Source organism: Pristis pectinata, chromosome 31, assembly GCF_009764475.1.
Source record: "Pristis pectinata isolate sPriPec2 chromosome 31, sPriPec2.1.pri, whole genome shotgun sequence".
Taxonomy (NCBI): Eukaryota; Metazoa; Chordata; class Chondrichthyes; order Rhinopristiformes; family Pristidae; genus Pristis; species Pristis pectinata.
The window spans coordinates 17,720,995-17,747,800 of record NC_067435.1 but is presented as its reverse complement, the minus strand read 5'-3'; the positions used below and the strand labels follow the sequence as shown (position 1 = coordinate 17,747,800).

Sequence of the window (26,806 nt, the reverse complement as noted above, 5' to 3'; positions counted from 1 at the left end):
TCATTATCTCGTTGAGAATCTATGCCATGCAGTGAGTTCGTTTGTCCTTTAATTCCTTATTTCCATCCAATCAGCTGACTTGGGTGCGACTAGTTCGCACATAATGCAATCACAGTATTGGAAGGGCCATTCAACGATGTAATCTGTAGCTGCTGGAATGGGAGAAGTGGGAAATTCTAAGACTTTTCATGGTAATTCCCCGTTTGTCGATGCTTCCTGTGAAATTCTGCCGACTATTTCCCAGAATTTTTCCCCAGACTATTTCCCAGAGGCAATACTATTTCCCAGAAATGGGTGGAAGAAACATGCCTTAGAAATAGAGAAGGTGAGATCCAAGGATCCCAGAAACTGGAGCCACGCAGCGCAGTAAGTTGTTTAAAGACGTCATCATGATAGTATCAGTGAGAACTGTTATATGTTTACCCACATCATGCTGTATGCATCTACCTGATCACTCTTTGCCTTCTAAAGCTCCTGTGCCACATCACTTCCCGGAGGCTCTTACCTTGGAGGTGGAAATATAGAACAAAACTGCAGATGCTGACAATCTGAAAGCAAAAATTCAGAAAAAGGGGAGCCGAATATTGCAAAATGCAGAATTGTCAGGATGTCAGGCTGTACGAATAGAGAGAGAATACTTAGCCAATATGGATGACTAAAATGGACATGAGCGGTTCTGATACAGACTAAAAGAGGCAGAATTAGATATTGGGTCTGGAAGGCTGCAAACATTCCCTAGCGAAAGATAAGGTGCTGTACCTCAGGCTTGCTTTGCGACTCGTTGGAACAGCGCAGTTCACAGACAGATAGATCTGACAGATAGATAGTGGACCATTTCTCTTATCTTCAGAACTCCCAATCCACATGTACCCTTTCTTCCGCCCTCTTAGATTTATCTATTGCTAACTGACGACGTTATCTAGACCACCTTGATTTTCCTAAATACATCACTCTTTCAAACCTACCCCTCCTGAACTGCAGATCTCCGTTCACTGAGATCCACCAATGATGCCATCATTAAACTTGCGACAATTACAGTGTTATTGTGGTCTGGAATATTGACTTCTATCTCGCAAAGATCAAACATCAGCTCTCAAGCACATCCTCATAATCTCCGACTCCCTGTACAATGACCCCACACCTTAGCATCAAGCCATTGTCTCCCAAATGGTCACCAGCCTCATTTCCTCCTCAGTTTCTAGCCTTGTATTGCCCCAGGTCTGCACAGGCCGCTTCTACCTCCTGCCTAAGATTCACAAGCAGGATTGACCTGGCAGACCCATTGTTTCAGCCTCCCCTTGCCCATCGAACGTATTTCTCCCTTGAGGTGAAAGATTGGGTGGAAGGTTTTGTGGACGTTTATAACAAATTGTCCTTCTAAGTAATCCACTTCAGGTTTCATCTTCTTTCCCCAAATATACATTACATCCGGATATTTATTTCAAAGCATTCAAACATGAATGCATGGTTCATACATGAATTCGAGTTACAGTGCACACACTGCATTGGAACTTATTGCATTTCTACGAGGTTTCCGCTCACACTCACTGGAAACAGAGTTGACTCTCAGTGGATTATGAATACCCATTCAATTCAATCACAGTACACACCGAATAGAATCTGAGTGCACAATCAATGGGAAAATTTTGAAATTTAGCAAGTGGGCAGAGAGACCTGGCCAGTAAAGCAGGGTGACCAATTCTGGAAACAAAATTAATACCATGGACAGAGCCATGTAAATACGCTATGGATACCCAACAGTTCTCCCAACGCCTGCATGAAATGTGCACTTCATTCCAGCAAATGTGAACTTCCACTGCACTGTGTGGATTCCAACTCCACTGGAAACGAACTCCATATTCGCTCATCCCGTTCCACCTTCCCGAAATACCCATTTCATCTTATGTGTACTCCATTCTATTACCAATTTCATCTAAGGTGTATTCCCATTTCCTGTCAGAGGGTATTCCCATTCCATAAAATGTGATCCACTTTACATTGAGTGTATCCCCCAGTCAATCATGCATGCAATCCCATGGAATTACAACGGGTGAACAAGCAATCGAATCTAATTACACACAATGGAAGGGAAAGCAGACTCAATGAAATGCGAATGCGCTTTTCATGGAATAAATAAACCTTCAGAAATAGACTAACTGTCAACATGGGTAGAAAACCAGTGACTGTTATTTTCAGTTTCACTTGACTCATTGAGATAAGAGAGCGGGTTTAATGGAACACACTCAATGCAATTGCCGTACACGCTGAATGTACTATGAGTATATATTCAATGGGGGAAATTAAATTCTGCATGCGAGTAGGGAGACCTAGCCATGAAATGGATCGATCAAACAGGGGATAGAATGGAAATATGGACAGTTGGATCCAAACCACACCGGATGTAATGGAATTACACAATCAATTGAATTGAGATCACAACCATTGAAATAGAAATTTACTGGTGAAATGGCTTTACATCTTGAGGAAGTGAAGTACACAATTGATGGAATCATATTACACCATCAACTGAATGCATCTCACAAACGATAGAATTCAGTGCATGAATGATGCGACGCAATTTGAAACTGAATGTCAGAGAATTCGAGGATCGAATTACTCAATCATTGCAATTGGATTATGCAAATAAATGGAATTGTTCATATGCTTGAGAGAAAGTACAACACACATGATTTAATGATACATACCAGTGATTTAATGGAAGCTCACATTCTTTGGAATGGACTTCAATCAATGGAATGGAATGAAAACCTGATGGATTTAGAGTGCGTCAATGTGCCATTTTGTAAAGTTGCACTCCAGTTCACCGATTACATGCTCCGTTCCATTCAGTGTGCGATCCGTTTTCAGTGATCTTTTATTATGTTCCGTCATTTTCTCTCTCTTTTCCATTGACCGTGCACCATTCCACCTCCTCCCCAATGGACTGTGAACATATTCCATGGACCTATTACTCAGTTTCATTGATGGTTCCCTGCGTTCAATCCCGTGGCATCAATTGTGAATTGCAATCTATCAGTTGTATACTCATTTCCATTGATCGTTTACTCGACTCCATGGATTTTGCACTCATCCTGTCCAGCGTCCTACGATATTCATGGAATAGCCTGAAAAATCAATAGAAAAGATAAAATATAATTGAAATGGGATTACATAATCAACAATAATGAGCACGCAGATAAAATATAACTGAACACGGTCTACTGAGGGTAAAAACTCTCGAAATCGATGGACTATTAGTAAATAATCAGTGAAATGGGAAAACATAACTTATGGAATGCAGTACATATCTGATGGAAAGCAGAAACTACCGAAGGATTGGAAGAATTAGTAGAATGGAGTGCATAACCACTGATATGGTATAATGATGGCATGAATACATCATCGAAGGAAAGCGCTTGTACACTCAATGGAACGCTGTACACATTCATTATGATTGGAATAAAAAAATCAATGGAATGGAGTTCACAGAAATGAATGAAATTTTACAATCGACCGAACTGAATATACATTCAATGGATTTGGTCTGCACACATGTTGGTATCGGTACATCATCGATATAATGGAAGTCCACAATCATTGATATGGGGTGTGCACTCAATGCACTCACTTTAAATAATTCATGAAATCGATGAAATTGCTGAGACATTCAGTGGAACAACGTGCGTAAATGATGGAATGGGATTGCGCATTCAATGAATGGATCCTGCAATCAATGGAACAGACCACACAGTCAATTGCATGGACTATATTATCAACAGTATACATAATGGACGCACTTGGAATATACAACTCAAGGAATAATATGCAATTAATGCAACTGGGTAACACGAAGTGAAATAGAATAAGTACTTGACGGAATGGAGTAACAAGAATGCATTAGAACTGCCCACAAGATGGAATTGTGTACTCAGTCCGTGGAATGTGAATACCAAAATGGTGAAATAAGATCACACCAAAGGTTGCAAGGAGTACACAATCCATGAAATGATACTATACAACAAATATATTGCTGTGTACAATCGATAGCGTTTGGATTTCAACTCCGAGAAAATGGAATTCCACAATCTAAGGACTACATTTGTATAAAGTGTAATCATATTGACCAATTGAGTACTTTTACCCACTCAATGCAACGTGATCATACACTCAATTGAATATACACTGTAGGAAAACTACAGAGCCATTGAATGTGATTGCACACTCAATGGTATGCGGTTTACAATTGTTGGAAAAGTTTTATATATTCGAGGAAGTCCAGTCTCCAATTAATGTAATAAGATACCAATCTCGTTGGACCGAAGTACTGATCAATGAAATGGTATCCACCGGAAATAGAATTAAATTACGCATCCAGTAGAGCGACGATTAAACTTTGTGTTGAAGAGGAAGACCTGGGGATTCATATATATAAATCTGTGACATAGTGTCCACAGGGAGTTAATCCATTCAATTCGCTGAGGTCGTTCTGGGAACCCATTATATTGTATGGCATTTACGCCAAAACGAGGATAAAGAGAATCCACTTGGATCACTGTCATGGAGAGCTGGCATGTTTCCAGAGGCAGCGGTAGCAACTACGCTCTACTGTCCAGATGACCTCCAGTCTCTTGAGTGTTGGTGCAGAGGTACCTATCCAAGAGAACGGTGAATATACTATGCAAAAAAAAGAATTGCTGGAAGAACGCAGCGGGTTAAGCAACATCTCTGAAGGCAAAGGAATGATCAAGCGTTTAGGTGGAGGCCCTGCATCAGGACTGAGACTGTAGAGGGAAGATAGCAAGAATACAGAAGTTAGAGGGACGGGTGAGCCAGTGGAGAGGTGAATCCAGACTGAGAAGGATGATGGGCAAATGAATCAAGATGGGGAAGAGGAGGGTGTCAGAAGGGTGAACCAAGTAAAAGGAAATCAAGGTGGAGAGGTATATGGGTGATAGAAAGATGGAAGCAGATGGTGGAGGGTAACTAGTCTTATTAACGAAGGGGGAGGGGAAGGCCAAGAAAGGAAGAGAGAAGCTGGGTAGACTGGTGGGAGTGGAAAGGGAACACAAGGAGTGTGCGTTACCTGAAAGTGGAAAATTCAGTCCTCATACCATTGTTTTTTTAGCTGCCTGAGTGGAATATGAGGTGTTGTTCTTCTAGTTTGCATTTGGCCTCACCGTAGCAGTGGATCAGGCCCAGGGTAGACCGTCGATGAGGGAATAGAAAGGGGAGTTGAAGTGACATGCAAACGGAAATGCAAGATGGCCATTGCGGATAATACGGTGTGCTCTGCAGAACGGCCCCCTGGTGTTTATGTGGATACTCCGATGTAGAAGAGGCCAAATTCCGATCACTGAATGCAATAGACCATGCTGGAGAAGGGGCAGGTGAATCCCTACCTCACCTAGAAGGACTGTTCACGTCCCTGTGTTGTGGTGAGCCAGGAGGTGAAGGGACAAAGTGTTGCACCTCCTGACATTGCAGAAGAAGTGTCAGGGAAGGGGAGACGTGGGTAGGAAGGCATGAATAGACCAGGGAGAGAGTATCACCGTAGAAAGCAGAAAAAAAGGGCGAGGGGAATATGTGACTGATGGTGCGATCACCTTGGAGCTGGATATACCCTTACCCTGAGCCTTCTGAAGATCACGTTTGAATCGCGTTTCCGAATGACGGTGTTTTCCCGCTCACATAGATCTATACAAAAAATCCTGATCTGAGAGCATATCTTGGCCACAAACTCGTGAGAACACAGCATCAGGAGGCCGAAATGGTCAGATATCATGGAATCCAGCAGTACAGAATCAGAGTTCCAGGGTTTGCAACGGAATATTGGAAGTACGTCATGAAGAACTGCGCAAAACCATAAACTACATGCCTTACATGTTCTTCGAAAAAATACAAAGGTCTTCCTGCTGAGAACGTGGAGTTAAAGGCCGATGATTAAACTCTCAGTGACTTCACCTTGATGAATAGAAAGAAGCTAACTATCAAGCAGGAAAGCTGAAGACAGGCTCACTGCAAATAATTGTTGTCTTATCCAGTGGATAAGCTATAATCCATCACACTTTAAAAACAACTAACAGAAGCTGGAAGTCAGGACGCTGAGAGAGGAATGGTGAAATGTTGATGAGAAGGGTGGACATGGGCGAATGCTCTCTGTTTTGAGCTTTACTGAACGAATGATACTTTGGATCTGAAAAAAAACCTTGCAGCATCTATGTTCAGTGCTTAGTTTAGATTTGTCGCCTCCTGTGGGTGAAGGTTCTTAAATTGAAGAGAGATATGTACGGCCGTAAAAAGATTCCGTTGTGCTCAGCAACTCTCGTCTCATCCTTCACGTCTCAACCAGAAAAAGTTTGCGATTAGCTTCACTAGATAATTCCCGTTTTGCTTTCAGCGTTAACTTTCATTTGTACTTGCCAGAACGAAGTGTCCTACCAAAGAGCCTGAGAAAAACTCTCCCCTCCGATCATCTACACCTCTGGGCCTCCACGTCATGCTGTTCACTGGGATGTTCGGCACTACGGTCATACTGCGCAAGTTTTACGAAACGGTAAACTTTGACACATATGGGTATTGGTTTATTATTGTCACTTGTAGCGAGGTGCAGTGAAAAACGTCTTGCAAAGCGATCGTACAGATCAATTCATTACACAGTGTGGTTACATTGAGTTAGTACAGAGTGCATTGAGGTAGTACAGGTAAAATCAATAACAACTACAGAGAAAATGCAGTGCAATAAGGTGCATGGTCACAACAAGGTAGATCGTGAGGTCAGAGTCCATCTCACCGTATAAGGGAACCGTTCAATAGTCTTATCACAGTGGGATAGAAGTTGCCCTTAAGATTGGTGGTATGTGCCCTCGGGCTCCTGTATATTCTACCTGTTGGAAGAAGAGAGAAGAGAGAATGACCCGGGTGGGTGGGGTCTTTAATGGGGTCTTCGCCAAGGCAGCGACAGGTAAAGACATACTCTCCACTGTCAATTATCAAAGCTAATTAAGGGGTATATGTGAATCATCAAATATAAGCTATGTTACTGAGATTAATTCAGTACTAGGTGTGGCACAAGCACTCAAGAGGCTGGAGACATCAAACCAGAACAATTTGATTGCTGCCACTGCCTCTGGATACATACCTAATACCTTGGTATGTCCTGTCCCACCGACTGCACAGACAAACCGAAGGTACCAGGACGGTGGTATACAGGCTGAAAAGAGTAGTCCTTGGAGCCAACAGCTGCAGTCTCTGTGACGTTTCATGGTATCGTCAGATATGGGCAAGAAATCCTCCTGCTGATTACCATTTAGCACCCTGTCTCAGCTAATGAATGAATGCTCCGACATGATGAGCAAATTATGTCAGCTGCAGTGGAAGTAGCACGGCACAGAGTGTACTCTTTGTGGGCGGACTTTAGTGCCCATCACTAACGTGGCTTCTTAGCGATACCTCTGATTCGGCTTGCTCAGTCCTGAAGTACATAGCTGTCGGAAAAAGTCTAACACAGAGAAAACATGAGGTAACGACCTCCTTCATCTCCTTCTCACCAATCTACCTGGACAGATGTATTTGCTCTTGATAGTCTTGGTACGAGTGAACACTGTGCAATTCTTGTGGAGGTGAAGTCCCTTCTTCATAGAAAATAAATCGTGTTCGGTAACAACATTATTGTGCTAAGTCAGACAGGCAGGGCAGATTTGATTACTTGAATCTAAGTGTCCATCATGCGCTGTGGTCCATCCGCAGAAGCACAGACGCGCATTACCAAAATTTGAAACTCATGACCCACCACAACACTCAGGCCAAGAATTCATCCTTGGAGTACAAAACGGCATGCTGGGACAATGCCCTTACCTACCGAAACTGAAGATTCAACACGATATATATATATATATATATAACTGTTATATAACTGTATATACTGTACCTGCTATATACAAAATATTCTGCATAGAGAGCTAAGAAATCCCAAGAACAACGGCTCAAAGTAAAACCCGCAGTCCTGTCACATCTACTTGTGAATTCTAGTGGGCACTTAAACAGCTGATGACAGGAGTACATTCCAAGAACATCCTTACCTCAGTGAAAACAGAGACTAAAGGTGAGTGCTCAAGGCAAGGCCAAAGCTCTCCCACCGCGTTCAGCCAGCATGTTGAGTGGATGATCCATCGTGACTGCATTCTGAGATTCCCCAGCACAGAAGCCATCAAGAAATGGTCGACAGCTGGGAATACAGAAGGTGATAGGCCCAGACAGCATACTGATTATAGTAAGACCCGCGCTCCAGATCTTGTGCCGCCCTTGGCTAAGCTACTGTAGGACATATATAGCAGAGAAATCCATCCAAAAATGTGTAATACTTCCCAATAAAATCCCTGTTTCTTCGTCATCACTTAGCCTAATCCTGGAGCACCTCATCCTCCCATCTTCCACCCAAAAGAACTATGAGTGTGCACCTTCATCAGAAGGATTGGAGCAGTTCAAGAAGGTGGTTCACCATCTGGTGTTGCAATCTCAAAAGGTCATTGCGAGGACCATTGCATTTCTGAACATTTCACAAAAAAATAGATTTTGTATTACAGATCGCAAGTTTGAAGAGAACACAAAACTCGAAGGGGGGTGAACTGGCTGCGCGATACTGTTGATCTGGAGAATATCGACAGAATGGTGCAACGGGGGTCACGATGCAGACGAAATTTAAAACTTGGAAATGCAATAAAAGAAGAGGAGCTATATGCACGATATGACGCCATTCTAAATGGGATACAAGAACAGAGAGCTCTGGGTGTTTGTGTATCATTCTCTGGACGTATCAGAACGGTTTGAGAAAGTGGTTTAAAAAGACGTTCTGGTCCCCAGGCGTTAAAATTAGAGGCGCAGGTATAACACATGCGTTGTGTAACAGATTCGAGGTCTCCAAGGACAAGGACTCTGAACACAGTCTTAGAGAAATGATTTAAATAAAGTTATTCCAATGTATTAATATTAATTACTTGTCATTTTTTTTACTAATATGAAGTATTGTGATTTCAAGTGTGATTCAATACAATCTATTTTGTAACTTTTTTTCCTTTGTTTTATATACTTTGTCTTTTTTATTTGGAATTAATAAAAATATCGAAAAAGAAAAAAATGAAAGATTTAAATGATTTATTTGCAAAGACAAACTCAGGGAAAAGGTAACGGGGGTAACACATGCACGCGCGCGCACCAGTGATAGCGAGCGTGGGAAAACTGCAACAAGGGTAAAATACACACACGCACACAGAACGAACTGGGTACAAACAATCAAGGAAAAGCAACACGATACCCGTCACCCCTTGACTCAGTGTCGGCACGGCTCTACGTTACCGGGAAGACTAACCTAGAACGCTCCTTACCCTGTTGAAGTGCACACCTTACCAGCGGTCTCTCCAGCGTCGTTTCACGATTCCTCGGAGCAACCAAAGGGAGCGAACCAGGCAGATGTGGCACTCTTTACAGTGCTGGAGGGTTGGGGGGATCCAGCCCAGGTAGTTCAAAAAGGCCAATGGCCCAGTGCCAGCAGGAGCTAATCGATCACAAAAGGCCAATGTCCCGATGCCAAGTACAAAGGTGCTTAAAGGGGCCAATGGTCAGGTGTGCACTGATGGGTGGGGTGGAGCCAGACCGTGATTGACAGTGGTGTGTCTTTCGACCAGGTAATGGGCAGTTCTGTCACGTGACAGCCACGGACCTCCACAATAGAACATGGAAATCAGAATTAACCAAATGCAACACTGCATCGGCCACAGCAGAAATATTCAGGTTCAGTTCTTAGGTCACTACCTTCCGGAAAAGATGTAAAGGGTTTAGAAAGGATGCAGGAGGAATGTAGAGTAATGGTGCCAGACACGAGAGACTTTATTTGATCGGATTGAACTGATTTGCAGGGATAGCTGTGAGATTCTATTACAATCTTTCAGAAGCTGCTGAGTAAGTACCAAAAAGGAAATTAGAACATAGAACATAGAACAATTACAGCCCAATTCAGGCCCTTCGGCCCACAAAGCTGAGCCGAACATGTCCCTACCCTAGAAATTACTAGGCTTACTCATAGCCCTCAATTTTACTCAGCTCCATGTACCTATCTAACATTCTCTTGAAAGACTCTATCATATCAGCCTCCACCACAATATCCGGCAGCCCATTCCAAGCACTCACCATTCTCTGAGTAAAAAACTTACCCATGACACCTCCTCTATATCTACTCCCCAGCACCTTAAACCTATGTCCTCTTGTGGCCACCAATTCAGCCCTGGGGAAAATCCTCTGACTATCAACCCTATCGATACCTCTCATCATCTTCTACACCTCAACCAGGTCCCCCCCTCATCCTCCGTCTTTCCAAGGAGAAAAGGCCGAGTTCCCTCAACCTGCTTTCATAAGGCATGCTCCGAATTCCAGGCAACATCCTTGTAAATCTCCTCTGCACCCTCTCTATAGCTTCCACATCTTTCCTGTAGTGAGGCGACCAGAACTGAGCACAATACTCCAAGTGGGCTCTGACCAGGAACCTATATAGCTGTAACAATACCTCACGGCTCCTAAATTCAATTCCCCGATTGATAAAGGACAATACACCATATGCCTTCTTAACCACAGAGTCAACTTGCGCAGCGACTTTGAGCGTCCTATGGACTCAGTCCCCAAGATCCCTCTGATCCTCCACACTGCCAAGAGTCCTACCATTAATACTATATTCCGCCAACATATTTGACCTACCGAAATGAACCACTTCACACTTATCTGGGTTGAACTGCATCTGCCACTTCTCAGCCCAACTCTGCATCCTATCTATGTCCCTCTGTAACCTCTGACAGCCCTCTGAACTATCCACAACACCCCCAACCTTCGTGTCATCCACAAACTTACTAACCCACCCCTCCACTTCCTCATCCAGGTAGTTTATAAAAATCAAAAATAGTAAGGGTCCCAGTACAGATCCCGTGTGGCACACCACTGGTCACCGACCTCCACTCAGAATACGACCCTTCAACAACCACTCTTTGCCTTCTGTGGGCCAGCCAGTTCTGGATCCACACTGCAATGTCCCCTTGGATCTCATGTTTCCTCACCTTCTCCATAAGTCTTGCATGGGGTACCTTATCAAACGCCTTGCTGAAATTGTTCTGTACACGGCACTCCGTGCACTTGACTGACCGAATTCCATGTTGGAATCATTACGTTCCTGTGTTTGCTTATGTTGTTGTTTGCGGGCATGGACTGTTTCAGTTGTCGAGGGACTGCGAACGGAATCGAACGTGGTTCAACAAACGATGAATAAAACCACTTCTGAACTTATAAGGGAATGAAGATTGTTAAGGAAGCAGCTCAGTATGGATGGGCTGGGCATATTACACTGCTCTAGTCATATCCTGGGCTTGGTATATTCAATCTCCAATATCGACACTCCACTCCGTTTGTCTGAAGTGTACCTTTATCAATTGGAGTGCTTTCTTTTCTCCTTCTGCCCATTGAATTTTGTTTCAGGAGGTGCTACCATCAGCTAAATGCCGATTTGATGTCATGGGCAGTTTCTTTCACCTCACTGTTGAAATTAATCTCTTTGGTCTAGTTTTGAATTTAGGCGTGGGTCTTCAGCTGAATAGTCATGTCGAAGCCAAACTAAGCATTGGTGACATTGTCATTGGAGAGTAAATGCGCCATGACTGCACTGTTGATGACGCCTTCCATGATATCGGCTATAATTGGAACTTGGATGACTGGGTGGTATTTAGACAGATTGGATTTGTCCTGATTTTTCTCAGATGGATATACTATATTTTGTCAGGCGGATGCCAACGTTCTAAATTTACAAGAATAGTGTGTTTTTGTCACAGATAAATTGTTGATAATGAGGTCAAGCAGGTTTACACATTGCTTCAGTCACAAATTGCCAATAACCCAGTATGGAAGCTGTGACTTTCAGGACGCGGCCAGCTTAATTTGTACTGGCTTCTCTTGGGGATAGATATTGAAGTCCACTCCTCGATTACATTCTGTGTCATTGCTACCTTCAGTGCTTCTTCTAGGTTTTGTGGAACGTGGAGCACACTAATTCTTCAGGTGAATGACGACAGCAGATGTTATTCAGGAAGGGGTTTCCTTACCCCCGTTTAACTTGATGCCATGAGACCGTCGAGTTTGGAGTGAACATCGTAGACTCCCAGGGACACGCTCTGCAGCCTGTATGTCAATGTACCACGGGGGGTGCTGGGTCAGTTCGATTTGTGAAGCGGGACATATTAAAGGGTTGTGTTGAAGGTGCCTAATATATTATCTGTAACGTATGATTCTGCGTGTACAACAGTGTCAGATTACTGTTTGACTAGTCTGTGGGACATTTCTCCCAATTTAGACACCAGTCCCCAAATATTTACATGATTGATCGGGTTGAGAACTATTTTGCTATGTCTGAATTCAGTAGCTGTTCGCCTGCATTAAGCAGGAATCGTCGGTTGTATGTCCTACAGCGGAGTCCCTACACAGGAGTTCTGCCCCCAGCTCTGATGTGGCAAGAAAGCAACGGGTAGAGAGAGGGAAGGATTTCAAAAGGTTCTTGGAATTTATAATATCCCACTGAGTCATTGGAATCCATAAGTCATGATCGATCCAAATGGACAAGCGTTCATGTTGGCATTGGGAAACGTATTCACTTAGCGCTCAATGAAGCCCAGCATAAATGACAGACGGCGAGCTCCACCTCCTAAATTACCTACCCACCCACCCCGTCGAAAATATTCTGCCCCACCTGCGACAGAGACACACCGGCCTTATTAGCCCTAAGAATGCACAGAAATGGAGTAGAAGCAAGTAATCCTAAAGTCCAAGAGGTTGTCATAGAGGAAGACAGGCTTGCAGAATGGACAGATAAGTGTCAGATGAAATTTAAAACTGAGAATTGTGAGGTGCACTCTGGCAGAAGGAATGGGGGAAGGAGATATTGAATGAACTGTATATTTTCAAAACCACTGCGGGAACAAAGTGGCCTGGAGTCCATGTGCAAAGTTCCTTGGAGCTGGCAGAACATAATGAAAGAGTTAGTGAAACATATGGGCTCTTGGGTTTCAGAAGTAAACAGTAGCAGCACAATCCCACCGAAGACCCCTGATCCCTCCGAATGCGGACAAGGAAAACACCGAGATCACAAGAACAAATGTGTTTTATTCAGGATTGGGTTGACAGAAATGGGATAAAAGTAAACATCAGATTTCACCGGATGACAAAGCGGCAGATCGTAGATCACAATCCTGCTGGTCAGACCCAGATATTAACATGATGTCACAGGTTACAGAAACCGGGGAATGGATGGTGAGAAGAGGCAGAGGGAGGTTTTGGAGACAAATAGAGAGACATATAGGAAGGGAGAGGCGTGTGTGGGACTGCAGACAATGGGTAGCCTTGGAAACACCCAAATCAATTCCACCCACCTCCCTGACAGAAGCCAGCGCTGGCAGCCGACCTCTCTGGAATCAGGTTTAATTTGATTGGAGCCTAGTCCGCTGGCAGGATTCAGCAAATTACAAAAAAAGACTTCAAGTCCTGGAGAACAATCCCGCGGTTACAAACACAGTCATTAAACTGCCCCAAGTTCTGGTTTGTCTTGCAGAATCCAGTAGGACGGGAGAAAGTGGGGGAAAGGAGGGGTTGGGAACTGGGGTGACCGAAAGCATGTAGGGGGAAGGAGTGAAATTGGTACTTTGATTTTCGTGAAAACCAGTACACTGGCCTTTCAGTCTAAGCGTCGACGGGAGTGGAAACTGTACTGAAACCATTCCATCCCTCAAAGGAGAAAACGCATAATCTGGTCTTCCAAACAGCACTGCAAGGTTAAGATTCCAAGGGCATATTGAATGAAAAAGGTCGGAGCTAGAAAAATGTGAAGGTGCAAGAAAGCACTGGTGAACATACACTGCACTGCAACTTGGCAACATTCCAAAAAACTGGATTGGTGCTACCACATTGAGTGACATGGGACATCATCCCATGTGGATCTTTGTACTGCTGGGTTACAATTAAGCAAAACAAAACTGAATGCGAGCAATGAACTTTAGCGCAGTTGTAGTGGGGAGAGAGAGGGTGACAGAGGTCTGGCCACACACCCACCCCGCTAATCCCAGTTCAGTGCTGATCGTTTAGTCTTCAGGAGGTGGTTTACAAACGGATTCACTGCCCACTTTGCCCCGTGTTGAAACGTGAAGTGATATGTCACTCTGTTGGTTTTTCACAGATGGCGAAGTGCTGGGAATTGCACGGCCAATCGTGCCACAATCCATCTTCGCTGACCACAGCACAGTCTTCTTCCCAACGCTCATCACCATTAGGTTGATTGCTTGCCCAGAACCTGAGTGAAGAGAGAGAGATGTAAAGAAAAATGAATGGACAGTTGGATAATTCAGAAAAGAATCATTTTTATTGCACACGCAGCCGGAGGTTCCACTGCCCACTACTGGTTAAACATTTAGTGGCAACGTTGTCCCTCTATAAAAGCACAGTCAGGATTCGCCACCATAACTGAGGAATCCTTCGTTTCTATCAGTCCTAACATTCATTTATATAGTGCTTATCATTTACTCACAGACTACGGTCCCCACAGCCTCACCCCACTAGTCACCGGGATATTGGGGGGTCAGATATGCAGGTCAGATATTGGGGGTCAGATACGCAGGTAGATTATGGAAAAGTGCAAAACCAACAGGGTTGTCGTCGTGCGTGACTTGAACTTCCCCAGAATAGTATGGGACCTTCTTAGAGCGTTAGATGGGGTAGAATTATCAGGTGCATCCAAGAAAGTTCATTAACACAGTATGTGGATAGTCCAATTTGAGGAGAGGCCATACTGGACTTTATATTGGGAATGAGACTGACCAGATGATTGACCTTTCAGTGGGAGGAACATTTACGAAACAGTGACCAAAACTCCTTACATTTTAAAATAGCTATAGATAAGAATAAGTATGGACCTTACGGGAAAGTATTAAATTGGGATAGGGAAAATTACAAGAGTATTATGCAGGAGCTAGGCAGCGCTAATTGGAAATAGCTGTTTTTGGGTAAGTTCATATCTGACATGGAAAGGTTGCTTAAAGAACAACTGCACAGAGTACATGACCTGTATGTTCCAGTAAGAAGGAAGGACAAGAATTACAATGTAATACAACGTTGGATGACGAGAAAGGTTGTGAATTTAGTCAAGAAGAGAAAGGAATCATATGTCAGGCTTTGGAAGCTAAAATCGAACAGGGCAATTGGGAAATATAAAGAAGCCAGAAAGGAACTTAAAGGAGGAATTTGGAGAGCCATGAGAGGCCAGGAAAAGACCTTGGCAAGTAGGATTAAAGACAATCCCAAGATATTCTAGGCACTCATCAAGAGCAAGAGGGAAACGAGGGAGTCGGTATGACCACTCGAGGATAAAGGAGGGAACATGCGCTTGGAGGCGAAGTATGTGGGCGAGGTTCGAAATGACTACCTGAAAATACTCCGGTATTTAGCAAGGAGAAGGATGTGAAGGAACGTGAGATAAAGAAAGTAGCTGTATTGGGTCTCCTGAAGTAGATAAGTCACAAGGGCCAGATGCGATATACCTCAAGTATTTGAGAGAGGCACGTGATGAGATTTCTGGGCCCTTGACCAAGATCTTTGTGTTCTCTCTGGCCACAAGCGAGGTCCCAGAGGACTAGTGAGTAACTGATGTCTTTTCTCTGTTCAAGAAGGGAAATATAGATAATCCTGGAAATTATAGACCGGTGTGTCTCATGTTGGTGGTAGAGGATTCTTATGGACAGGATTTATCAGCATTTAGAAAAGTGTGACGTAATTAGGGATAGTCAGTATGGCTGTGTTCAGGGCAAGCCACGCCTTACTAACGATTGAATTTTTTCAGGAGGTGACGAACGTGATTGATGAAGGTAAAGCAGTGGATGTTGTCTACATGGATATAAATAAAGCATTGTACAAGGCCTCTCTTGGTCAGCTCATTCATAAGTTTAAGATGCATGGGATCCATGGTCACTTGGCCGTTTGGATTTAGAATTGCCTTGCCCATAGAATACAGACGGTAGTGGTCAATGATTCTCTTGGTCGGCTCATTCATAAGTTTAAGATGCATGGGATCCATGGTCACTTGGCCGTTTGGATTTAGAATTGCCTTGCCCATAGAATACAGACGGTAGTGGTCAATGATTCTCTTGGTCGGCTCATTCATAAGTTTAAGATGCATGGGATCCATGGTCACTTGGCCGTTTGGATTTAGAATTGCCTTGCCCATAGAAGACAGACGGTAGTGGTCAATGGTTCTCTTGGTCGGCTCATTCATAAGTTTAAGATGCATGGGATCCATGGTCACTTGGCCGTTTGGATTTAGAATTGCCTTGCCCATAGAAGACAGACGGTAGTGGTCAATGGGTCGTACTCTCGTTGGGTGGTGTTCAGCAGGGAACGATACTGGGTCCTCTGTTGCTCGTGATATAAACGTGGATGGGTGGATTATTAAGCTTGCAGATGACACAAAGATTGGTGACGTTGTGGATAGTGTAGAAGATTGCTAAAGAATACAGCGGGATACAGATCCGTTACATATGTGGGCAGAGAGAAGCCAGATGGAGTTTAATATGGACTGATGTGAGGTGTTGAACTTCGGGAGATCAAATGTAAATAGAAAGTACACCGTTAATGGCAGGACCCTTAAAAGAGTTGATGTACATAGGATCTTTGGGACGAAGTCCATAGCTCCTTCAGAGTGGCCGCACAAGTTGACAGGGTGGTAAAGAAGGCCTATGGCATGTTTGCTTTTATCAGTCGAGGCATTGAGTTGAAGAGTCAGGAAGTTATGTTGCAGCTTTAAAAGACTCTCGTCATGCCGTATCTCGAGTATTGCATTGAGTTCCGGTGGCCCGCTCATCGGAAGGATGTGTCGGCTTTGGAGAGAGTGAAGACGAGGTTTACCAGGATGCTGCCCGGATTAGAGGGCATGTGCAATAAGGACAAACTTGCGTTGATTTCTTGTAGCGACAGAGCCTGAGGGGAGACCTGGTAGAAGTTTCTAAAATTACGAGAGGCATAGATAGACAGCCGGTATCTTCTTCCCAGGGTCGAAATGTCTGATACCAGAGTATCCGCATTTAAGATTAAGGTGAAAGGGAGAAACTTCAAAGGAGATGTGCGAGGCAAGTGTTTTACACAGAGAGTGGTGGGTTCCTGGAATGCGCTGCGAGGGTTGGTAGTGGAGGCAGATACAATAGAAGCGTTAAATTCTTAGATAGGCACGTGAATATACGGAGAATGGAGGGATATGGACCGTGTGCAGGCAGAAGGGATGTGTGCAATTAGGCATCATTAGTTTAATTAGTTCTGCACAACATCGTGCACCAAAGGACCTGTTCCTATCCTGTACCGTTCTGTGTTCACCTCCCACTCCAGGTATTCAGCAGGATGCCCGAGGGTTCAACACAGGAACACACGGAGACAAACTCCTTCACTATCTGGATTCCTACAGATCGAACTGGGATTGGCCTCATCCCCACATTGCATGAACAGTGATAGGTTGAATGTAGAAACAATGGTAAGATGCGTAGTGGCCTCAAACAGCCTTGGCACCGGCTCAGAAAGGAAAGCAAGGCCCGATAGCTGTGAACAAAGCAGTTCTGTGTCCATTTATTCTGAAAATGTTTCATTTCCTGCACTTGCCTTTTCAGAGTTCTGGAAGTGAAGTTCCGCAGCGGATCACCTAATATTCTGCTGTTTTCACGGGGTTTCTTCCAATACTGCAACAAATGGTTGGGAGAATCTCCTGTATAATTTCACCTTTCGTGCTATTTACCCCTGGACAGTGTGAGAATCCACACCGTCTTGCTGAATGTAAATTCCTCTCCCATGTTCTTGCTTCTCCGGTCTTTAAGCTCACATTTCTCCACCTACCGTTTCATCTGTTCCCTGTCTTCCTGTTTCACTAAACTCTCCGTTCCAGTTTCCGTTTCGGCATGCTGGCCTTCTGAGTATCTGTTTCCCTTTGAAATTTCCAACACCTGCAGTACTTGGATTTACTTGTGTTCTTGTAAGACTTTTTCAGTCTTCCTCGAGGTTTACCCAACCGACTACTTTGAGTCCCTGGAAGCTTTTGTTCCCCCTCTACCTGTTTAAACGTTGCGATTGCCTTGGGTCTTCTCAGTGCAATAGGACCCGACGTGGGTAAATTATTGTGGCTCGGCCTGGGCCAGGTGGAGACCTCGGACGTTTATTGAAAAGTCTGCGAGACCGAAAGCTATGCGAAGACCCCTGCTTTGATTTTAACTGTAGTACAATCCAAACTCTGGTGAGCGGAGGGAACTCTAATACTCCGCTTACATTTACACCGCGATAGGTGGAAAGGATACAAAGCAAATGTATCCATGAAATGAAGGGGGTGGGGTATGAGTTGAAACTGATAGCCAGGGGCAGAGGACAGCATTATTCATACCACTCAAAACTCTGCAATAAGGGAGGAAAACAGCATTCTTCAGAAGGAACGTGGGAGAATGTCCCTCACTGTGGGAGGAAAGAACAGACTCACTTGATATTTGAAGCATAATCCGTGCCATCCACCCAACGCCAGGTCCCTTCTTCCGCAGTGTCATGGAGTCCAATCCAATGCGCACAGTTTGCATTCAGTCGGATATATTCCTGTCAGATAAATAACAACGTGACCAGATATCCCGGTATTAGTGGCACGACTAAAGGTTATTTTATTTGTTCAGCATTGTCGACCCTGTTCTGAGTTACAAACAAGGGCTTATTTATCATACCAAGCCTTGTTAAAGTGGAGAATTTTGTGTTCCGTTAGTATAAAAAGGCCTGCAACTAATACAAAACGTTCCCAGGCTCCGACCTCCTCGAAAGTGCTCCTACCCAAAGAGCCACCGATCAATGAGTAACCAGCTCACTTCCTCCAGACCCTCGTGACTGCTTTGCTTCTGTTCCTTGAGAACACTCAGATGTTCTTTTCTTATCCAATTACACGGACGATACAAACCTATTATAGAGGTAGAAAAGCACTTTGCACGTTTGGCCCAGGCTGTTTTTATCCGTAGCTTTGTCCCGGTGCAATGTAGTAAGTGCTCCAGCGTCCAGTTCCCTGGAGCTGGCTATTCCTCTGCCCTTGTCCAATCTGCCCGTTATTTACACTGAGAGACCAGATTATGTCTTTCCTTTCTCCCACAGTTAATCAAGCACAAGTGGTGTAGGTGGAAAAGTATGCTGGGAGGCACTGGTTTCTTACATCAGCCCAATGCACTAGGCCAACCTACATCAATGAACGTCTGCTCCCTAAACCCAGATTTTACCTCAGTCCCATGGGATCTTGCAGCTGGCGAGAGTTAAGGGCACTTAATAAACTAAAATACATTTACTGAGTAAGAATGGACTCCTGTAAGCTTCTGAGAATTCCTGATGCAACTTCCAGCTTTGAGATACAGATGTGAACAGCATTGACAGCCTTGTAGCCGAGTGTATGTCAGACTATCGGATCATGTTCGAGGATAATTCAACGTTCTTGAAAGGAAATTTAAGAGGGTTCATTTGGGGAGATGGTAAATGATGTAATTCAAAACCACATATCCGCTCCATTTCTAACCATGATCATTGGGATGATAATCGCACAGCCAGTTTCTCCTGAAATTGAGCTTTTAAAGGGCCAACATCTAAACAACATTTCCTGCCTTCACGGTGACGTCAGAAACAACCTCATGCGTGTTCGGTGCTGTGAAGGTTGTGAAGGTCAGGGTCACTGTCATGTTCACTCTTACTTCCCAGTCACGAGATCAATCCAGGCTGTTGCTGTTGATCTGTCTCATCTCACAGTTTTCTGCTCACTGTTGCGTTTGGAATGCCCTCCAAACACCCAAGCACAATGACAGGAAACTTAATCTGCCTCTCCATTGGCCCACAGGAGCAGGTAGTGCGGGTGTGGGTAGTTGGGGGGGAGAGTGTCGTTTGCTACATTACAGGCTTTCCCAAAGTTCTGAGACTGCACTCATGCTCGACCATCCCTAGAGAGTAACCTCCTATCATCAGCACCTGGTTGCAACCTTAGAGGGCAGCATTAACTGAGGAAATGGTGACGATCTCTACCTGATACCGGCTCTCACTTAATCCCGTTGGAATAATGGTTCCTGCCTTTAATGCATTATCAATGTCAGTGTCAATCAACGTCTGCTTCTTATTATTATGTGGGTTTAATGACTGTAGGGAACGTAATGCCCTAAAGAAGATAGAAATATAAATGAATGAAATGGTTCCTACCAGCTCATCTCCATTGTTAATAACCACGAGGTTGGAGTTCATTGAGGTGCAGAAGTTCTGGGATTCATTCCAACCAGCTCGAGTTGACCGGAAATAATAAAGTCTCTGTTTGAAGAGTCTCCATTTGTTCAATGGCTGAACAGGATACAAGTCTATGAAGTTATTTAAATAGAAATTAGAAACAGATGGAGCACCGCAGACTCTCACATATTTCCTTACTGACCCACGTTTAGACGTCGATTTTTTCACGCATACAACCTATGTCATGAGAAGTCTCTGATATATTGCATATTGCATACCTTGAAGTAACCACGCCATTCTCCTGTAGGCCACATCTCTAGGAAGTTTCAGGCTCGCTGAACACATCAGGCAGCGCAGGGTTGCGTCATAGCTCCGAGAGCGACACTCTCACCTCTAAATTAAAAGATTGTGGTATCCATCCCCACAGCGGAGATGGACAGAAAATCTAGGATGGCTTTGTTTTGCAGTACAGAGGAAGTTCTGCATGTTCAGAGGCGCTGCCTTTTGGATGAGCAGTTAATTTGCCTGAACGTCAGGAAAACCTAATTGTCACTCAATCGGTAATGAACTTTGGAATTATAATATCAAAATAAGGCCTGGGGAGGAACGACAGTTTCCTGTCAGGCACTTCAATGAGGCAGATCCTGGAAGAACCTGGAGCCAGAACCTCGTCCAGCCTGAGAGCTGGTTCTACCGCAAAAGTTGACTCTTATAAAGAAGCTCAAAGCGTAAGATTCCAAGACCTTTCTCTGGTTTCCTTCCATCACAAAAACCGACTGATTCAATACCGACACCCTCATCCTCACCGCCACGCCTGCTGCTAATCTCCTCAGTGTTGGCATCCTCGTCAATTATTTCGGTTTCCAGAGCTACCGAACCCCCACCACCACCACTATTCAATCTGAGCCAATGTAAAGGCCGCAGATGGGTGAGCTACAGGTGTAATCAGAATAATGTGGGAGAGAGCAAAGTCGACCCCAGAGCCAATGCACGGTTGGTCCCATTTTGTACTCTCTGTCTCCCTTCAATCCCACTTCTGAAATGCGCAGAAGTAGCTCCACAACCCTGGAATGTGCTGGCAAACCGATGCCCTCTCCTACCCAGCCTCAGATCCTCTGCATCTCTGAAATCAGGAGGGCAGCAACTGTACAGACTGCGAAATATGTGCATGTCTTCGGTGTTCCTATCATTGTTGGGAACTTTTTCTTGATCACGCCAAATACAAATGGAATCAGTACCCAGAGCCCGGGTTAAGTCGATTCATCTGGATTGGTATAGGAGCTCTGCACCTCTCCCTCCTGATATTCCACCTCGTCCGGTGCAGCTGGAATCCCTGGAAAATTATTCCCTCCTCTAGCCACTCGGGAGCAGTGAGGAGAGAAAATATTTGCTTTTGTGATAACACCAGATACCAACACGTTTAATGTCAGAGCTTCAAATAATTAGCTGTTAGCAATGCCCAATTTTCAATGAATAACTTCAGACGAAAGGTGTCTCCGATTATTAAACTTACTCTCTCTCAGTCGTGAAACCTCACGCTGAAGTTCGGCGAGTGAACTGTTTGTCTTTTCAGAGTTTCCTGTAACAGAAGGAGGAGCAAAGCTTTACAACGTGGAAACCTGCTTTAGGTGTTAAATGTTTTTTTATTTTTGAAAATTTGGGGATTTTCGCAGAAGAAAGCATCCTATTCACCCAATGACTGGTGTGTCGATCAAAGATGCTCACTACTGCAATGATGGCCAGGATCGGGAATTTTATTGAGTCAGTTTTTAAGACTGGAGATGACGATGAACACTGAATCCAGGGTAGTTCTTGCAAAGGGGTCTTTGAAAATTTCAGGGTGCGGTGACAGTAGTTGTCACTGCAGCCTGCTCCGGAAGCCTAGGCCATTAATCTCCGGAAAGAATTCGAATCGAACCAGGGCAGTTGGGAATTTAAATTCAAAACTTAATTAAATCTAGAAAAAAAGCAAACCCCAGTGACAGCAAAAATCAAACTACAGACTTGTTGAAAATAAACATAGAATTCACTGGTGATGATTGGAGACGGATATTTGTTGACCTTACTCTGACACACATCGATGAAACCTCCAAGCCACTCCGTTCAAAGGGTATTTGGGGATGCACGATAAATGCTCTCAGTTTCCAGCCATATGTCTCCTGCTCCGCACCGCAAACCTGCCTCTACCCCGAACATTGCACGCTGATTTGATGAGGACATGAACTGCTTTTATTTCTGAACACACTGTGCATTGTGAAAGAGAAGATGATTCAATGCTGAGACAACAAATCGATGCGTTGGCATATGAGGCATTCTGGCTACAGCCATGGTGTCTCAGCTCTCAGACAAGATCTGTTGTCTCAAACTACAACGGATCTGGTAGCAGAAGAGAAATATTGTACACGAGGCAGACGAATCTTCAGAAAAACGTTGGGATATTACAAGCATGATTTGGTTGTCCTCCCAACTCAGGAAAGAACTATTGACTGTTATTAAAACCACGCATCCGGGAGAATGACTTCCTACTCGCTCACGGTCTCAAATTGTTGCACGACCATTGCACACAGACACGGCTGAGAATGAGTTCGCGGCCCAGCACACCCACAAGTACCTTTTCTTCTTATTAGGCTATCTCCTGGATCGTGAAAGGCATGACTCAGGCCCGGAGGGTCCAGGTCCCGAACTTCATTTTGAATTGTGGAAGATGCCAGTGCGTGACCCTGTTGACTTGGGGTAGTCCTTGTACACCTACCACATGGGCTTAACGGAGGAAGAACATGGTCTTGAAACAAGGGGTCCAAGGAATGCCAATATACTGGCAAACAGACTCTATTGCATGGACAGTCACGCACACACATGGGTGGGCACACGCAGGCACATGTCATCACATGCATTTTCACATATGCACACGGGTGGGCTCAGATGCAGTCCCACTTGCCCGTTGCCTCCATTCTACCCCACCACCCAACGGTGACCCTTCTCAACCTGTCCTCCCTGCCCTTTAATTTCTGTCCCTTCAGTGCCACTCGCACTTTCTCTGACCTTCAAACCCCTCACTCCAAACTTAGCCACACTGGAGACAATATAACACAGCAAGGACGAAAGAGGCTTGGGGAGCATTGAATTTGGGAGATGATATGATACCGTTGATACGACCGATGTTCATGACGATGGAGCAGCTGGAAAACAACTGAATGTGGGGGCGGGGTGGGAGGATGGTTTAAGCAGGAGGTTCTGGGTGAGCTAGCAGATGTGGAATGAAACAGTATATGTGTCTAATATGAAATATTATTGGAAGCTCATATTAAAGTGGAAGTCCGACATAGTGCTGAAGTTCTCAACGAATTGAAACAATGAACATGATAGTACCAAAAAAAAACTTCAAATGATAGAAATCTGAGATAAAACCTAAAAATGCTAGAAACTCCAAGAAGAATAGAGTTAACATTTCAGGTTGATGATTCCTCATCAAATCGGAGGTGAGAAAATAAGTGTGTTTAATGTACAGAACCGGGAAGGGTTGGAGAGAACAAACACGATACCTGTGATGGTGTGAGGGCCAAGTTTGCCCAATGTTTCCAAAGGTGTTAATGGACAGAGTTGTAGGAGTCTTTTGGTTTGTAGTGGATACTGGTATCCAGCCTATCCGCTGAGGTAGAGATAGAGAATTGATACTAATAATGGTTTGGTAGGTGCAAAGTTGGGTTGAAGCATTGACTGCTGGGCTTCACTGGCGGAGGAGGGGAGGGGCAGGTGACCCTGGGAATCACCATGAAGTTTGAAGGCGAATCTTGTGTGTCCCAGCAGCCATTCTTTCAATCTGCCTGTGGCTTCAAAGTGGTGAGGCAGATGAGAGCTCTGTCGATGAAAGCACCAGGGCAACTCTCCGGGAATTTTGTACACACCTTCATATTTATTTCCTTGTGGTTAGACATTGTGGATGTGGGAGTACTCAGACTGACACCGATGCAGACCTGCCCCTCTGGGAAGACAGCCAGCGATAGAAAGCCCAACGTCCGCTGGTATCTCTGACGACATCATGGGCAAAGTCGCGCTCATTGCCGGCTTCGGTAAACCGACTAAATATTGCTCAGTTTATTGGTTTCCACAGAACATGAGAAAATGCAGAATGTTTCTCCAGTGTCGTGACGCAAGGCCTAAAGACAAAGTCTGGGATGTCAGGGGTGATATTTCCTGCCTCTGGTAATGTATGTACACCAGGGCAGTATAAATGGATTTAGGAAAGGTGCTAGCACACCACATACCACAAGTGCCCCCCCCCCCAGAAAGATGTAACGTCCCTGCCCTGTCCTCCCTTCCCTTCTCCCTTCTCCGAACCCCACTCCTTCTCTTCTCCTCTTGTATTTCTCGCCCTTTTCCCATCTCTATTTATTCAGAATGGGCAGAGGCGGATTCACTAAAGACATGACAGCAGCTCCCAGCTTCAGCAGCCAGGTTTCCCATGGTCTGTAGTGGTTGTAACCGGGTGTCCGGGGGGCGCGGGGCTCTGTTTGGACGTAATACTACGTGGTATTCCTCTCAGATAGAAAAGGCATAGAGGGATACGCGTCTAATGCGGGCCAATGACATTAGCGTAGACAGGCAGCGCGGTCGGCACGTTGGAGGTGGGCGGAAAGGGCCCGTTTATGCAGCCCGTTGGAGCCCTGGGACCTAGCTGAGAGGCCCCCGCATGTCAGCGCTGCTTGGTCGTGGGCATGTGTGCCCTGAATAGCAGTGTTTATTGCAGCTGCCGTGTGCGTGCAACAGTACGAGGCAGCCCTGGGGAGGCGCGGAACTTTCCCGCCGCACTGGCGACGTAGGCGAAGGGAACAGTTTTGCATCTAACGAGCGGCTTTAACGGTCATGTCATCAGACCGCCCGAACTCCAGCGGTACCCGAAGACGGAGTGGATTGCGGAGAAAGTGTGAATGTTACTGGGAGAGAACGAGAGAGCGTACGTGCAGGGAGGAAGCGGGTAAGGGATGCGTTCGGGAGACATCGCAGGGGAACGCAGGAGCAGCTGCCTAACCCCGGCGACCGGCGAGCGACGACTTTGGGCACTTTCACGCTTCCTTCTGAATCAGGCAAGTGCCTCAAGCGGACAACGAAACAGCAGCGAGACGACTGTGCAGTAGAACAGAGACCAGGGTATTCCTGTTGGGCTTTAAAGACCCTTCCCTCCATTACCAACAGGCAGAAGAAGGAAAAGTTCCCTTTATGCGGAGTCGTTGCTCGAACGCAGTCAATTATATTCTCTTCTCAACAACATCATTAACTTACTCAGATTAACCACAATGCTGAGAATCACAATGGACAGCAGGAGGGAGACGCCCAGGAGAGTGTACATGACCAGTGGGGAGAGCTTTCCTTGGATAAACTCTGCTTGTCGACCAGCAAGTCCTGCAAAGTGCAAGAAAATGTCGTCACTGCAAGTACGAAAGGGAATCGTCCAGCGAAAAGACTAAAAAAAACTTTCCTGGTTTAGACTTCGAGAATGGGCAGAGGAACCGAGTATTGTTGTCAACACTAGAATTTATAAACTGTCTAATACTCATCTCTTCAATGTAAACACCTTCACTCACAGCAGGCTAGAGATCCAAACTGCGCAGGAGGTCGAGGTGTCACAAGTTCTGGACAATTACACACAACCGAACCAAAGTATCACTCGCACAGATAAATTCAAGGTACAAGGAACAGAGAGCATTCCTCCATCTCCCACTCCAACCCCAACCTCAATCCCCACCCCCGTAAACATTTGACCGTCACTCTCCCAATATTGCGGCAATTTTTTCTGAAAGTGTAATGGGTTCCGGCTCACTCGCTGCAACAAAATAACTAATATCAACCTGTCTTTGGCTTCTCCGGCTGATATCCGGCTTCATTGTGTTCGTCAGGGTAAAATTCATTGAAATGTTCATAACTGTTCCTTGGCTCCATATTCTCGGCTACGAGACCTACTTGACTTTGAGGAACATGGGAAACTAAGACACAGTTTCTAGTCACACGGTTCGTCATGCTGAACTTTCGGTATTTCGTGGCAAACCTAACAAATCTAAATCTGTTCTGCTGAATTCAATGGAATGTAACAACTTCTGCTTCTTGATGATGACTTCAAGGGTCAATGGCCTGAACTGAGCACTCTGAGTCACTCAGATCTGCCTCCCCGAAACATTCACTCAGACTGGCAGCTTTGAACAAATGTATCTGGAAGTGTGGGCATTGAATGTCAGTTAGAGCTCAGAAGTAAAAGTGGCGTTTAGAAATTGCCAAGATCCGCGCTCTTTAAAACTTCACAACCATTTCCAATCCTTAGGCTGACGGATTATTCACCACCGTCTTGGATTGGAGACGTTGCATTTAAAAATCTGGAGACTAACAGGATAGAAGAGTGTGGACCATTGGTCTGCCGTTATCACTGGGTCGATCCTATCTCAGCAGCAAAACAAACCCAGCAGAGTTGCCAGCACGTGGTATCCAGGAGGGAGGG

At 44.8% G+C, this 26,806-nt stretch overlaps 1 protein-coding gene across 1 annotated transcript; it reads right to left on the bottom strand.

Moving 5' to 3' along the window:
* Positions 1–13,207: 13,207 nt before the first annotated feature.
* LOC127585035 (hepatic lectin-like) lies at positions 13,208–26,282 on the bottom strand. Its single transcript, XM_052042161.1, has 6 exons — positions 26,166–26,282; positions 25,600–25,719; positions 21,833–21,898; positions 20,299–20,450; positions 18,572–18,681; positions 13,208–14,365 (listed from the first exon to the last, which is right to left on the bottom strand). Exons 1-6 carry the CDS (start codon positions 26,254–26,256, stop codon positions 14,230–14,232), a joined length of 675 nt encoding a protein of 224 aa, XP_051898121.1. The 5' UTR covers positions 26,257–26,282; the 3' UTR covers positions 13,208–14,229.
* Positions 26,283–26,806: the final 524 nt, after the last annotated feature.